Source organism: Heteronotia binoei, chromosome 11 (genome assembly GCF_032191835.1).
Source record: "Heteronotia binoei isolate CCM8104 ecotype False Entrance Well chromosome 11, APGP_CSIRO_Hbin_v1, whole genome shotgun sequence".
In the NCBI taxonomy this organism is placed as follows: domain Eukaryota; kingdom Metazoa; phylum Chordata; class Lepidosauria; order Squamata; family Gekkonidae; genus Heteronotia; species Heteronotia binoei.
This window is the reverse complement of record NC_083233.1, coordinates 70,799,532-70,814,419: the sequence shown is the minus strand read 5'-3', so window position 1 is coordinate 70,814,419 and position 14,888 is coordinate 70,799,532. Positions and strand designations below refer to the sequence as shown.

The 14,888-nt window shown below is 44.2% G+C and overlaps 1 protein-coding gene across 2 annotated transcripts in view; it reads right to left on the bottom strand.

Moving 5' to 3' along the window:
- The window catches only part of STX2 (syntaxin 2), a 45,753-nt gene that overhangs the window by 18,569 nt on the left and 12,296 nt on the right, over positions 1–14,888 (bottom strand). Inside the window, exons 2-5 of one of the 2 annotated variants that reach the window (XM_060249853.1) lie at positions 13,297–13,371; positions 10,131–10,230; positions 3,463–3,537; positions 2,145–2,218 (exon numbers count right to left, since the gene is read on the bottom strand). In XM_060249853.1, the coding sequence (XP_060105836.1) occupies positions 2,145–2,218; positions 3,463–3,537; positions 10,131–10,230; positions 13,297–13,371 (324 nt within the window). Of the gene's footprint in view, positions 1–2,144; positions 2,219–3,462; positions 3,538–10,130; positions 10,231–13,296; positions 13,381–14,888 lie in introns of those variants that run through there. The other variant, XM_060249854.1, reaches the window with a different exon arrangement.

Sequence of the window (14,888 nt, the reverse complement as noted above, 5' to 3'; positions counted from 1 at the left end):
TCCAGTCCAACACTCTGCATCACATAACAACATAAGAGAAGCCCTGTTGGATCAGGCCAGTGGCCCATCCAGTCCAACACTCTGCGTCACATAACAACATAAGAGAAGCCCTGTTGGATCAGGCCAGTGGCCCATCCAGTCCAACACTCTGCATCACATAACAACATAAGAGAAGCCCTGTTGGATCAGGCCAATGGCCCTTCTAGTCCAACACTCTGTGTCACATAAGAACATAAGAGAAGCCCTGTTGGATCAGGCCAATGGCCCTTCCAGTCCAACACTCTGTGTCACATAAGAACATAAGAGAAGCCATGTTGGATCAAGCCAATGGCCCATCCAGTCCAACACTCTGTGTCACATAAGAACATAAGAGAAGCCATGTTGGATCAGGCCAATGACCCATCCAGTCCAACACTCTGTGTCACATAAGAACATAAGAGAAGCCATGTTGGATCAGGCCAATGGCCCTTCTAGTCCAACACTCTGTGTCACACAGTGGCCAAAAAACCCAAGCGCCATCAAGAGGTCCACCAGTGGGCCTAGAAGCTAGAAGATGCTAGGGAAGAAGCTAGAACTTGTTTCTTTTAAGTTAAAAAGGCAGTTGTCCAGAACACTCAGCTGGCACCACTGTTGTCTGTAGGGCTGCCAATCCCCAGGTGCGGGCAGGGGATCCCCCGGTTTGGAGGCCCTCCCCCCACTCCAGGGTCATCAGAAAGCGGGGGGGGGGGAGAGGAGGGAAATTTCTGCTGAGCACTCTATTATTCCCTATGGAGACTGATCTCCATAGAAAATACTGGAGAATTGATCCGCAGGTATCTGGGGCTCTGGGGGGGGCTGATTTTTGAGGTAGAGGCACCAAATTTGCAGCATAGTATCCAGGTCCTCTCCCCAAAATACCCTCCAAGTTTGAAAAAGATTGGACCAGGGGCTCCAATTCTATGAGCCCCCAAAGAAGGTGCCCCTATCCTTCATTATTTTCTATGTAAGGAAGGCATTTAAAAGGTGTGCCGCCCCTTTAAATGTGATGCCCAGAACTCCCTTTGGAGTTCAATGATGCTCGTCACAACCTTGCTTCTAGCTGCACCCCCAAAGTCTCCTGGCTCCACCCCCAAAGTCCCCAGATATTTCTTGAATTGGACTTGGCAACCCTAGTTGTCTGGTCCCCATTTTGTGGATGGCCAAGAACAGAAATACGATCCTAGTCACTCCAGCACCTCCCTGCAGAGACATCAGATAACATTTGAGACTTTGACCAGTTGTGTGCTCATCTGAATGCAGATCGGGCTTGAGTTCATCCTGTGAATTCTTGAATTTATTTACCCAGAGCGTAATGAACACATGGAATTCACTGCCGCAGGAAGTGGTGGTGGCTACAAGCAGAGACAGCTTCAAAAGCGGTTTGGATAAACATACGGAGCAGAGGCCCATCAGCAGCTATTAACCACAAGGTAGAGATGGAACTCTCTGTCTGGGGCAAGTGATGCTCTGTATTCTTGGTGCTTGGGAGGGGGAGGGGCTGCAGTGGGAGGGCTTCTGGCCCCACTGGTGAACCTCTTGATGACACCAGGGTTTTAACCGCTTTGTGACACAGCACTAGACTGGATGGACCATTGGCCTGATCTCTTATGTTCTTATGCACCTCAAAAAAAAGAAGGTATCACCATGCTCCCAACTACGGAGTTTTATTATTTTATTTTTACAATGTATTTTATTTGCTTCATTTGTACCCCATTTTCCTCCCCAGTGGGAACCCAAAGCAACTTACACCATCCTCCTTGCCTCTGTTCTAATGTTTATTTTATTTATTTCTGTCGATTTGTAGTCCGCCCTTTCCCGCGGTGGGCGGATTCCAACATGGTAAAACAATTATACTAACAACAGGCAATCTAACTGATAAACAGTAAAACAATCAAAGATTTCAGGTTTTCACGGCTGGTAACATCATTAGGGTTTGTAGAATCTTTCGGGCTCAAGTGCCGTGTTCTACTGGAGAAAGTTTTCTTTCCAGACGTTTCGTTCTCAGCTGCGGAGAACATCCTCAGTGGCGTTGCAGCTGGAGCAGGCGCTCTGAAAACAATCAAACAATTATAGCTGCCTACAAACACTATTTGCCTTATCCTCTTTGGCTTGCTGGCTGCCCGTACCTGCGTCTTCCGTATTCTGAAATCCGCTGAAGTTCTGTTCGCACTCTCGTTCCGAGCTAAGCCCTGTTCCATGGCTGAAGAAGACAAAGGAAAGCATCCCTCCATGATAATATGACATAAACACCAATTATACTGTTTTGAATCTGTTTTAACTAATTATTATTTTCTATTTACTGACTTAATTGTTTATGTTTGATTATAATGTATACCACCCTGAGGGTGGTTTATAAATTTTAACAACAAGAAGAAGAACAACAACAACAACAATAATTTCAACCAACTGAGCAGATTTGCGATTTCCACACAAATCACAACTCCCCATCACAGAAAGGAGGATTTCCTTTTTCTTGCATTGCATTTCTTATGACAACACAGAGTCCGGTTCTGAAAGGAATTATTTAAATAAATCCTCTTGGTGGGCCAATTTGGCAACATGTTGCTAATCGGAAGGACCCCCCCCCCCCAAAAACAATTTGGAAGTTCTTGCAACAGATTGACATAACGTGCAGTTTATTTTCAGGAACCTGGAAGAGGTCACACTGCAGCTATAGTCGTATTCCAGCTAATCTCTAAATTTGCCCCGTAAGTGCCTAGCATATAGTTTGTTCACTATGCTGAGCAAACTGATTGGGCTATAATTATTAGGGTCTTCCTTGTTACCTTTTTTATACACGGGGATAATGATGGCGGTCCCCCAGTCTTCAGGTATCTTCCCAGACTGATCAATCTGGGTAAACAGGTTGGTTAGAATAGGCGCCCATCAGTCTTTATTGCTCTTGATCATTTCTGGGGAGATTAGATCTATTCCGGGGGCTTTCCCAGATCTCAATGTGTCAATAAGATGATTAACTTCCGAGCTGGATACTGGGGGCCAGCCTATAGTCATATTCTGCTTATCCTATCATTTGTTCATGAACACTCTGCCTTCCAGTGTGAGACTAAGCCCTTACTAGACACTTAGTTTGTTATTTAAATAAAAAGCCAGATCACCTTGTAAGATGCCAACAACTAGGTGCAAATCAAACAAACAAACCCCTCTTGTTTTTGCTCTTCTTTTCAGCCAAATACCATCTGCCAAAACAGCTCACGGGAACCAACAGGGGATACACATGGCAATTCAGGTGTGGATCAATCCCTTTTGTTTTTAGAGATCCGTGGAGCCCCTGCTGAGCCAGCACACACACCCCCAACGGGCTGCATTCGACTGCATGTGCGCCTCTCCAGGTCTGCTCTAAAGCTGCAAATGGTTTTGTAACATCACCGGTTCCACAACCCAGCAACAGACAGTGCCAGCCAACTATTTCGCCCAGTTGCCTACCTTTCAATTTAGCACGAACTATGTTTGCCGTTTTCCTGATTTCTTTATTCAGTTCTTCAAGTTCATCCTTTGTTTCTTAAAGAGGAATTCGAAAGGTATTATCTTTTAGGGCAGTTTGCTAGCAACGAGGCCTCAGAATCACAGCAGCCTTATAAATAACTTATTTAAAAACACATACACACAGAATGTCAGGAGAACAGCCTGAACTACCAAGGCACACACATGAAGCTGCCTTACACTGAATCAGACCAGGTGAGCATTGTCTTCTCAGACTGGCAGTGGCTCTCTAGGGCAGGGGTGTCAAACTCAGACCTGACCTGACATAAATGAGACTTTGTTGGGCCGGGCCATCTTGTTATAAAATGTAACGCCAGAGAGTGGAGATATAAACTTTATAATGGACACGGACAAACAAAGATTTTTTTAAAAAAACTTAAAATAAAACATGCTTAAAACATTAGCACTCATTGGTCTTAAAGTTATCATATTTTTTGTATCATATCATATCTTTGTATCTCACTTGTGTGATCCAGGGAACTGGGCAACTGGTTATCCTCTGGCTCTTTTCTTTCTTCCCCAGGGGACCAGAAGGGGGAGGAACCTCAGCCAATAGAAGGAAGAGAGGCTTGGCTCAGTAGCTCTGCTCTGAAGGGGGAGGAACCTCAGCCAATAGAAGGAAGAGAGGCTTGGCTCAGTAGCTCTGCTGTGAAATTGAGAGAGAGCTATTCCTTCTCCCTTCCTCCCCAAGGGAGGAGCGTCAGCCAATGGAGAAAATAGGGGTTTTGCTCTGTAGCTCCTGTGTAATTGAGCAAGCCTGCCAAAGCAGGCTGTTATGCAGAAGGAAGCGAGAGAGGGAGAAGGAAACAGATGACAGCCAGTTGCTTGGGGGCCTGATAGGAGCCCTCCAAGGGTCTGATTCGGTCCTGGGGCTGCATGTTTGACACCCCTGCTCTAGGTTATCAGGCAGAGGTCCTGCACATCACCGATCCTTTTAATGCGAGATGCCAGGGACTGAACCTGGGACCTCCTGCATGTCAAACAGGTGTTCTACCACTGAATGGTGCATGGCCTCTGCAGGTCCTCAGCTACTAGAATCAGAAAGCCTGGAACCCAGAGACAAAGTTTACTTAAGTTATCTGCACATTGCTCTTTTCGGCCCTGGCCCCAGCATGGTGGCACATGCTCCCGCTCGAGATCAGGGCCCTGCAAGAGCTATTATAGTTCCGCAGGGTCTATAAGATGCAGATGTTCCACCAGCTCTCTGGGTGAGGCAGTGGGTGTTGAATCATCTCAGCCTCTCCTGCTTTCTAGTACCTGGCCACTACCCAGATGCTGCTTACTACTTATGGGGCACTGCTGTACAAAGTAGTTTTTAATCACCATCTGATTAAAAACTATTATGATTCAGACTACTTACCATCGCCTGCAAAATGCTGAAGGAGATTTGGTTTATTAGTGTTGTCTTATTTTATATTTTTTAATTGTTTGACTGTAGGATTTTATTCCAGCTGCTGGTATGGCCTTGGGTCAGCCATAGCTCTCACAAGAGTTGTCCTTGAAAAGGCAGGTTCTGGAAGAGCTCTCTCAGCTCCACCTACCTCACAGGGTGTTTGTTGTGGGGGAAGAAGTTAAAGGAGATTGTAAGCCGCTCTGAGACTCTGATTCAGAGAGAAGGGTGGGGTATAAATCTGTGGTCTTCTTCTTCTTCATTGTAATTTTACTATGTTGTCATTCATCCTGAGCCCACTTGTAAGTAAGTTAAATAAAATGTTAAATAAAATAAATGCAAATAAAATAAAATAAATAAGCCCCTATATTTTCCACACATTTTTATCCCACTTTTTCTCCAAAGAGCTCAGGACAACATACGTGTTTCTCCCCTCCTCCATTTTATCCTCACAACCTGTGTGCAGTAGGCAAGAGAAAGTGACTAGCCCAAGGTGACACAATGAGCTTCATGGGTAAGTCAGAATCTGAACACAGACCTCCCTAACCTTGGGAAAGAAACAAAAGTGATGAAGATCACATATCTCTGTCCACTATCCAGTGAGAACTGCAGTAGTCTCTGTTTGCCTCAGGGCCATGCAGGGAAAGGCTAAGGGCTTTTAACTCTTCAGTCACCTTTTGTCTTTACTAACAAGAAATCAGACTTCTTGGCTTGTCATTAGCATTTAAAGGGGAGGGGAGATACATCTTTTTAAAAGACAGGTCTTTCTTCTTAAAACTCCCTCAGCAAAGTTAGGGCATCCGTTCCAATGATCAAAACCAAATTCAAGGGTTAAACTTCCTCTTTCTTTTCCACAAGCCCCCCCAAGGCAAATGGAGGCTGTGCAAGCTTGCAGCGTGCACATGACTTTCATCCCTTTTGAGCTCTCATCCCAACACTCTGAACACCACCCCATTCTGGCTCCATGTATTTCCGTGGAGGGGTACAAATCAAAGCCACTTAACACAGATGGCCAAGAGTAAAACACAACCATAAAAGCGGGGGTATAATACAAGCATCATGCAACACTGCCGCTGAGCCGGGCTCAGAAACTAAGGAAACAGCACGTGCAGCCATCTGCCAGTTGCAAAGAAGCAACTGTTATTAGCCATAGAAGAATTTTTAATGGCATAGAAGAATTCATGTGGTAAGGTTGTCTTCTTGAAAGTCCCCAAGCCACACTGGGGAGGAGTCGTGGCCCAGTCGTAGAGCACCAGCTCTGCACCCAAAAGGCCTTAAGTTCAGTCTTTGGAAATATCAATTTCTGGGCTCAATTCAAAGTGCTGGGGCTTACCTTTGGGGGGCCATGGTACCCTGAAGGATTGTCTCCTCCAGCCAAACAGTTAAGATCTGCCTCTCAAGCTCTGCCATCTCTACCCCTGCCTTTAGAGGTGAGGCAGGTGGTGATTAGAGACAGGACATTTTCGGTGGTGGCACCTCACCTCTGGAATGCCCTTTCCCCTTGAGGCTCCCTGGCACCTACTTTACTTTCTTATAGACACTGTGACAAAACATCTTTTTACCCAGACTTTTAATTAGGAGTTTAATCTTACCAAGTTTTTGAAATGGTCTGTTTCATGGATAGCTTTTATGCTATCGATGCCCAGTGACTTGTTTTTAATGGCTTGTTCTAATTTAATTTAATTTAAGATTTATACCCTGTCCCATCCCACTAGGTGGGCTCAGGGCGGCTTACAACATTAAAACAACATTGCAGTAACAATAAATAAAACATCCAATTAAACACAACACATTTAAAATATCTCATAAACATAATACATAAAACAGAGGGTCACAACTCCAACAATAACACAGCCAGAAGCCACCGTTTAGCAGCTGGTACAGCTTCAGCCGGTGAACACCACAAAGCACAACTTCATGCAATTAACACCACTCAGACCCTTGACCAACTCAAGCACAAGGAGAGTAAAGTGTTGGGGGAAGCTTTCAGAGGACGCACAGTAAATTAAAAGCCTGGTGAAAGAGCTGCGTCTTACAGGCCCTGCGAAACTCGGGTAAGTCCCGCAGGGCCCGGATCTCCAACGGGAGCTCATTCCACCAGGTAGGGGCCTGGATTGAGAAGGCCCTGGCCCTCGTTGAGGCCAGCCGGGTGTCCTTAGGACCAGGGATCACAAGAAGATGTTGTGTAGATGATCTCAAAGCCCTGTGGGGGGGGGGCTCATGGGGAGAGGCGGTCCTGAAGATATGCACTGTAAACCACCTAACGCAGGATTTAGAGGCTGTACAGAAACAGCCAGCATAAACAGATAAATCATCTTGAACAGAAAGCTTAAGGAAAGACCTTCCTGTGCCTTGGACAGCCACTGTCAGAACCGACAAGAAACAGCTGAGTGGATCAATAGTCTAACATTTTCAAGCCACTTCATAAATTTTAATGGCATTCAATAACCTCCTGATTTGCAAATCCCACGACAAGAGTCCATATATGCCTATGGAGGAAGCAGGAATTGCTGAGAAGTTTAATTAGGGGAGTGGTCAGTGACACATTGTTAAACGGGTAATCAAATTAGTTTGGGCAGGTAGCTAGAAGACCTAGAAGTTAATGAGTAACCAACTGACACATCACTCATACTCATACACCCTCCTCAAAAGCATGCTTCCTCATATTTACCCAGTTTCTGATAAAACAATGCTCTCTATATTTGAGCTTCCTTTACTGAATCTTTGCCTTGTTTTTTTTTGCTTTCAACCCTTTCCCTCTAGCCAGACAACTGTACCAAGCACGGCTTCATTATTCCACCGGAGAATACTGTATATTGTACAGTACATAGTTCACTCTACACATGAAACTAAGAGCTAAAATTAGCTCCTGAGCTATTTGTGAAAATTAGGCGTGTGTTTTAAGGGATCTAATATGCATTTGACTTAAACCAAGGCACAACACTTTCAAACAAACATGTTCTGCTTTAAATCTGGAAGTAAACTTCATCAATTTCAGATTAAAAATATATCAGGCTGTGGCCTCAGACCCGCTGACAATGTAAGAAGGAGAGCACCAAATTTTAATATTTTTATAAAGTCCACTACATTCTAATATTAATATTTTTATCAATATAAAGAAGCCCAAACAAAAATTTCCAAACAAAAATTTTTTTAGAGAAGCACAGTTGAAAATCTTTAAAATGACAGTAAGACTCATAATATACACTAGGTATCAATTGTATATAGATGGAGCACAATCACCTTTTCAGTTTTTCATAACGTAATGGTAAACAGTACATCATTTTAAATATTTTCAACTGTGCTTCTCTAAAAATGAGTTTGGGTTTGCAAATCTTTGTTTGGGCTTCTTTAGATCTTTTATACAGGACCACATTTCTGATTCCTTTTTTTGGATATACATTATAATCTCTTGAAAAAAAGAACAATCCAAAATGGTTAATATCAAATATCTGCTGACAACTTAATGCAGGAGATGAAAAAACTAACAGATGTTTTTGCTTGGAATCCGTTTCAATTGTTTATTGATAACTTCATGTACAGCTCTTAAAGCAGAAGATCCTTATGTAGTTTTTAGAATTCCTTATACAGGACTTGAGGTCTTCGTAGTTAAGTTTTATCTTTCGTGGATTTATTCACCTAGTGTGATGTTTACTATATTGTTGTAAACTGTATTGTTATATTCAGAGCTTTTTTTTTTGTAGCAGGAACTCCTTTATGTATTAGGCAACACAATCTGATGTAGCCAATCCTCCTGGAGCTTACAGTTGGCCCTGTACTAAGAGCCATGCAAGCTCTTGGAGGATTGGCTACGTCAGGGGTGTGTGGCTTACTATGCAAAGGAGTTCCTGCTACAAAAAAGTCCTTATTATATTATATTATACTATACTGTATTATATTATTTGGTTATTATATGGGATACTATCTTGTTTGTTCTGCCGATTAACCTCCCTACCCTGGTTGTTTATCTTAGACTGAATCAGATCCTTGGTCCATCAAGGCCAGTATTGTCTACTCAGACTGGCAGCAAAGGTGTCAGGCTGAAGTCTTTCACATCACAAACTACACCACTTTGGTGTAGTGGTTAAGTGTGCAGACTCTTACCTGGGAGAACCGGGTTTGATTCCCCACTCCTCCACCTGCAGCTGCTGGAATGGCCTTGGGTTAGCCATAGCTCTGGCAGAGGTTGTCCTTGAAACGGCAGCTTCTGAGAGAGCCCTCTCAGCCCCACCCACCTCACAGGGTGTCTGGTGTGGGGAGAAGATATAGAAGACTGTAAGCCGCTCTGAGTCTCTGATTCAGAGAGAAAGGTGGGGTATAAATCTGCAGTCTTCTTCTTCTATTACCTGGTTTGGTGTAGAGCCAGTTTGGTGTAGTGGTTAAGTGCACAGACTCTTCTCTTGGATAAATGGGTTTGATTCCCCACTCCTCCACTTGCAGCTGCTGGAATGACCTTGGGTCAGCCATAGCTTTCGTAGGAGTTGTCCTTGAAAGGGCAGCTGCTGTAAGAGCTGTCTTAGCCTCACCTACCTCACAGGGGGTCTGTTGTGTGTATGTGTGTATGCGGGGGGGAGATAAAGGCGATTGTGACCGCTCAGAGACTCTGAGATTCAGAGTATAGGGCGGGATATAAATCCAATATCATCTTCTTCTTCTATTTTTTTTTAACGAAAGATGCTGGGGATTGAACCTGGGACCGTCTGTATGCCAAGCAGAGACTATCAGTGAGCCACAGACTCCTAGTTTGATCAAGGGAAGAGGTTAAAACAACAAAGCTGCCTCTTAGGAGGCTGATCTTGCACTTAGAGTACATAAATGGGAAACCAGAAATCAACCATCAGATCTTAAATTTCTATAAGTATCAGATGCTCCCTGGTACAGTGGGGCTGATCTGAACCAATTCCTGATGTAAAGTTATTCCACCACCACGCCCCGCCCCCCCCCGGGAACCACGCCCCGCCCCCCCCCCAGGGAAAACAGTACTGGGGGGGCAGGGTCTGATTTACATGAGGAATATAGACCAATAGGAAAGGAGAAAACCCCTTTTCCCTGCACCAAGGGCCTGATCCATGTTGAGTCTCTCAGGCCTATCTGAAGTTGTTCACATGTCTATCATCACATGGGCTTTATTCCCTTACCCTGTCAAGTTGGTAGTCACTATACCTGCTCACACTCATTCAAGGCAAAGAACTGTGCATCTGAATACAGATGAAAAGCTTACTGTCTTTAAGATTTGTGGCAGAAAGGATAATGCTGTGCTTCTTCTTCACTTCCTCCAGAACGTCTGATATTTTCGTAATGTGCTTTCTGACTTCCTCAACCTCGGAGATGAAGAGAGATAAAAAGAGAAAGGAACCACTGAGATAATTATTTTATTTATGTTTCACCTCATTTATACCCTGCCTCTCTCTCCAATGAAAGCCAGGGTGGTATAATAGTTAAGAGCGACATACTCAAATCTGGACGGCTGGGTTTCACTCCCCACGCTTCTGCGGGAAGCCTGCTGGGTGACCTTGGGCCAGTCACGTTCTCTTCTTACAACTCTCTCAGCCCCGCCTACTTCACAAGGGGCTCGTTGCAGGAAAGAGAAGAGAAGGAGATTGTAAGCCATTTTGAGACTCCTTAAGGTAGAGAAAAGTAGGGTATAAAACCTGCTCTTCTTCCTCCTCCTCTTCTGGACCCAAAGCAGCTTACACTATTTTCTCCTCTATCTTATCTTCACAACAACTCAGCGAGGTAGGTTTTCTGAGTGAGACTGGCCTAAGGTCACTCAGCAAGCTTCCAAGGCAGAGTGCAGATTTGAACCTGGATCTCCCAGACCCTAGCGTGACACTCTGATCACTACACTATGCTGGTCAACTGAACAACTGTATACACCTTTACTTCCAGCATTACTTGAGAAACATCACAATGAGGCTCACTGAAGTCAGCAATCAATTCCTGATGCCCGCTTTCCTTTCACCGTATTATTCTTCATTTTAAAACTATTTTTTTAATTAGTTAGGTAATGAAATGCTGCTCATCGGTTGATTTATTTAGACTATTTATACTCCGCTCTATCCCAAAAAGGGCTCAGGGTGGATAACAACATTAAAAAACCAGTATAAATAACCATTAAAACACCATCAATAAAATCATACAATCTGATCATAAACAGTTACAGGTGGTGGCTCAGTTAGACACCTGTCACATAGATTAAGAATCTGGCACAGCAGGGATGGTACTGCAGCAAAGGGCCGGCTGATGGAAGGATCACCCGATTAAGTAGAATGCCCACTGCCTCAACTAAAGGCCTGGCAGAATAGCTCCGCTTTACAGGCCCTACGAAAAGGCAACAGTTCGGTGAGGGCCCAGATCTCCAAGGGGAGCTGATTCCACCAGGCCGGGGCCAAGGCCGAAAAGGCCCTGGCCCTAGTTGAGGCAAGATACCAACTTTCAGAGGAGCAACAGTCTGACCTTTGGTCACAGAGTAATACAGACGCACGCGCTGTTACAGGCCAAACAAATCAATACTCAAAAGCCCGGATCTATTCATTGCTCATGCACAGGGTACGTTTTTTTCAGACAAAAGCTGCTTTCAGCAACTGTTCTGAAGCAATGGATTCAATCTGACCCCTAAGCATGAGAATACCCTTAAAGAAGAAACTGCTGCATCTTAGAGCCGTGTGATAGCACTTGCCCCTTTGAAGATGCAAAAGCAAGGAACAGTTACATAGGGAGCAGCAACTAGGGCCCATTCATGCTGAGCATCAATAAATGACAGAGTTTTGGAAGACAAGGGAGATTGATACAGCATGATATGTTAGCATGATCAAGCTGTTGCTTTTAGATGCCACACACATGAAACGAATTGCAGACTTCTTTTTGGTCAAAATTCCTTTACTTGGACAGTATTTGAAGAAGCGTGCATGCCCACAAAAGTTTACACCCAGAATTAAACTTTGTTGGTCTTAAAAGTGCCACTGGACTCAAAATTTGTTCTGTCGCTATAAGAACATAAGAGAAGCCATGTTGGATCAGGCCAATGGCCCATCCAGTCCCACACTCTGTGTCACACAGTGGCCAAAAAACCCAAGTGCCGTCAAGAGGTCCACCAGTGGGGCTAGAAGCCCTCCCACTGTGCCCACCCCCAAGCACAAGAACACAGAGCATCACTGCCCCAGACAAAGAATTCCGATGATAAGCTGTGGCTAATAGCCACTGATGGACCTCTGGTCCATATGCTTATCCATTCCCCTCTTGAAGCTGTCTATGCTTGTAGCCGCTGCCACCTCCTGTGGCAGTGAATTCCACATGTTAATCACCCTTTGGGTGAAGAAGTACTTCCTTTTATCCATTCTAACCCCAACTCCTCAGCAATCTCATTGAATGCCCACAAGTTCTCGTATTGTGAGAAAGGGAGAAAAGAAGTACTTTAGTAAGGTGCTAATAGTGTCAAATCAAGCAGTTCTAAAGGTGCTGGTGCCAACCTCACCAAGCACAACTCTGCTGGGCTGGACGTCTGGACCCCAGATATAAACCAATTCAATTATTAAGGAACCTTGAAACTGTAGGTCTGAGAACACTCTAAATGGTTTTTTCAAGTGTTCCCAAGGCCAGTTTTCATAGCATTTTTGGGGCAGAGGTAAGGATGTATATATAAACAGCCATGGCCGTTAAGCATGCATATCCCTTTTTGGTGACTGTACTTTTTATGAGAAAGAACATAATCTGAAAGATGAAACTGCTTCTGAAACAGCCACAGAAGCGGCAAGAAGTGAAGCAGGAGTTGTAATACTTAGGCTTCAGGACAGACAAAAGGAAATACTTCTTTACACAACAAGTGGTTAAAGTGTGGAATTCACTGCCAGAGGAGGTAGTGCATAAAAAAAGCACCAGTCGTTTCCAACTCTGGGGTGACATCGCAGACTTTTTACAGGGTGGTTTGCCTTCCCCAGTCATCTACACTTGATCCCTAGCAAGCTAGGTACTCATTTTACCGACCTCGGAAGGATGGAAGGCTGAGTCAACCTTGAGCCGGCTACCTGAATCCAGCTTCCACCAGGATCGAACTCAGGTCATGAGCAGAGCTGGGACTGCAGTACTGCAGCTTACCACTCTGTGCCACAGGGCACAGACAGCTTTAAAAGAGAACTGGATGGATTCATGGAGGATTGGTCTTATCAGTGGCTATTAGTCATGGTGATTGAGGGGAACCTTCGCGCTAAGCTTCTGGATCCCAGCGCTAGGAGGCAACATCAGGGGAAGGACTCAGTCACTGCACCCTGTTTGTTGGCCCTCCAGAACAACCGGTTTGCCACTGCATGAGACAGAATGCCGGACTAGATGGACCACTGGTCTGATCCAGCAGGGCCTTTTCTTAGGCTGCCTCTTGAAGATCTTTTTACCTGTTGGAAGAAGTCTTCCATATAATGGTCATTTTCAATGACAACCGAAGCTTCCCCGTCTTCATTTCGTGTACTCTAGAAAAATCAGGGGAGAGTTACATAATTTGAACACGTCCATTTTACAAGGCTAATGCATTTTGACCTTAACATAAGGGGCACGTGTGTAATTAAACAAGTATACAACTTAAGCACAGGATTTTCCGTAGCCATGATCTGTTCCGCCATAAGAATCTGCTCTGTAGCAACCCGCTTTATTTGTTAAAGCTGAAATTCAAAATACGTGTTGATGCACACAGCTAAGCTTCAAGTTAGTGACTAAATTGAACGCATTTTTCTCATCCCATCGGGATAAACCTCTGACTTTTCCTTCCCTTGTTACCACCATGACTCACTGGAAAAACGTAACAAACAGGCTTTCAGTGCATTAATAGACACAGGGGAACACATACATGCATCAGAAACTTTCCTATGAAATCTTATGAGACTAGCCCTGAGGAAATATTTAATTGGGAAAACACTTCCCAGTTCTGTAGTTAAGTGCTCAGCATTCATACTGAACAGCTATTCTGATTTTACTCCCTTTTTTGCTTTGTAAGGTGAAGAGCATTTTTAAAATATTAATGAGAAAAGAGCCCTATCATTGCGCAGTCACTCAGCAGCACTGATTGACCGTATGCAAGGTCTTATTGGGATGTGAGAAACACAAGTGGAAAATATAATAAATAATAAATCCACCTTGACCCAAGCCTTGGGAGGCAAGAAACACGAGTTGGAAACACAATAAATAAATAATAAATCCACCTGGTCCTACTTGGGAGGTAGACCTGATGATTTCCATGGGAATTAGTTGCAAGTACACATAAATACATTGTTCTAAACTTATAGCAATAAACGGGGGGGGGGGGGGGGTTGAGCAGGAATACACAGGAACACAGTTCCGGCAGGCTTGGCATCAGGGGGTGTGGCCTAATATGAAAATGAGTTCCTGCTGAGCTTTTTCTACAAAAAAGGGCCCTGGCAATAAATAAATAAAGCACTTACACCAAGCAATATTTCAATAATCACCAGGAGCATCCCATACATGTATATCTTATCATTTAAAGAACCCCTTCCAAATAAAATATTTTCAACGTATATTGCAACTCATAATCCAGTTGCCAACCTCCAGATGGGGCCTGGAGATCCAGGAATTACAACTGATTTCCAGGTAACCGAGATCAGTTCTCCCGGAGAAAAATGGCTGCTTTGAAGGGTGGCCACTACGGCATTATACCTCGCTGAGGTCCCTCCCCTCGCCAGACCCTACTTTCTCCAGGCTCCATCCCCAAAACCTCCAGGAATTTCTCAATGCAGAACTGACAATTCTAAAATCAACGGACAATGCTTGCAAGACTTATACCTTACTGTTCCCACTCAGAACTTTCAGGTAGTGGTACAGGAAGAGAAGAAAGTACAAAATGAAATACTTATTTGATGAGCAAACATGCTGTGGAAAAAAAAATACAGCCAGCCAGGAGGCACCCATTACAAATAGTTGCCAACCTCCAGGTGGGGCATGGAGATCTGGGAAATGCAACTGACAAATAGAAACG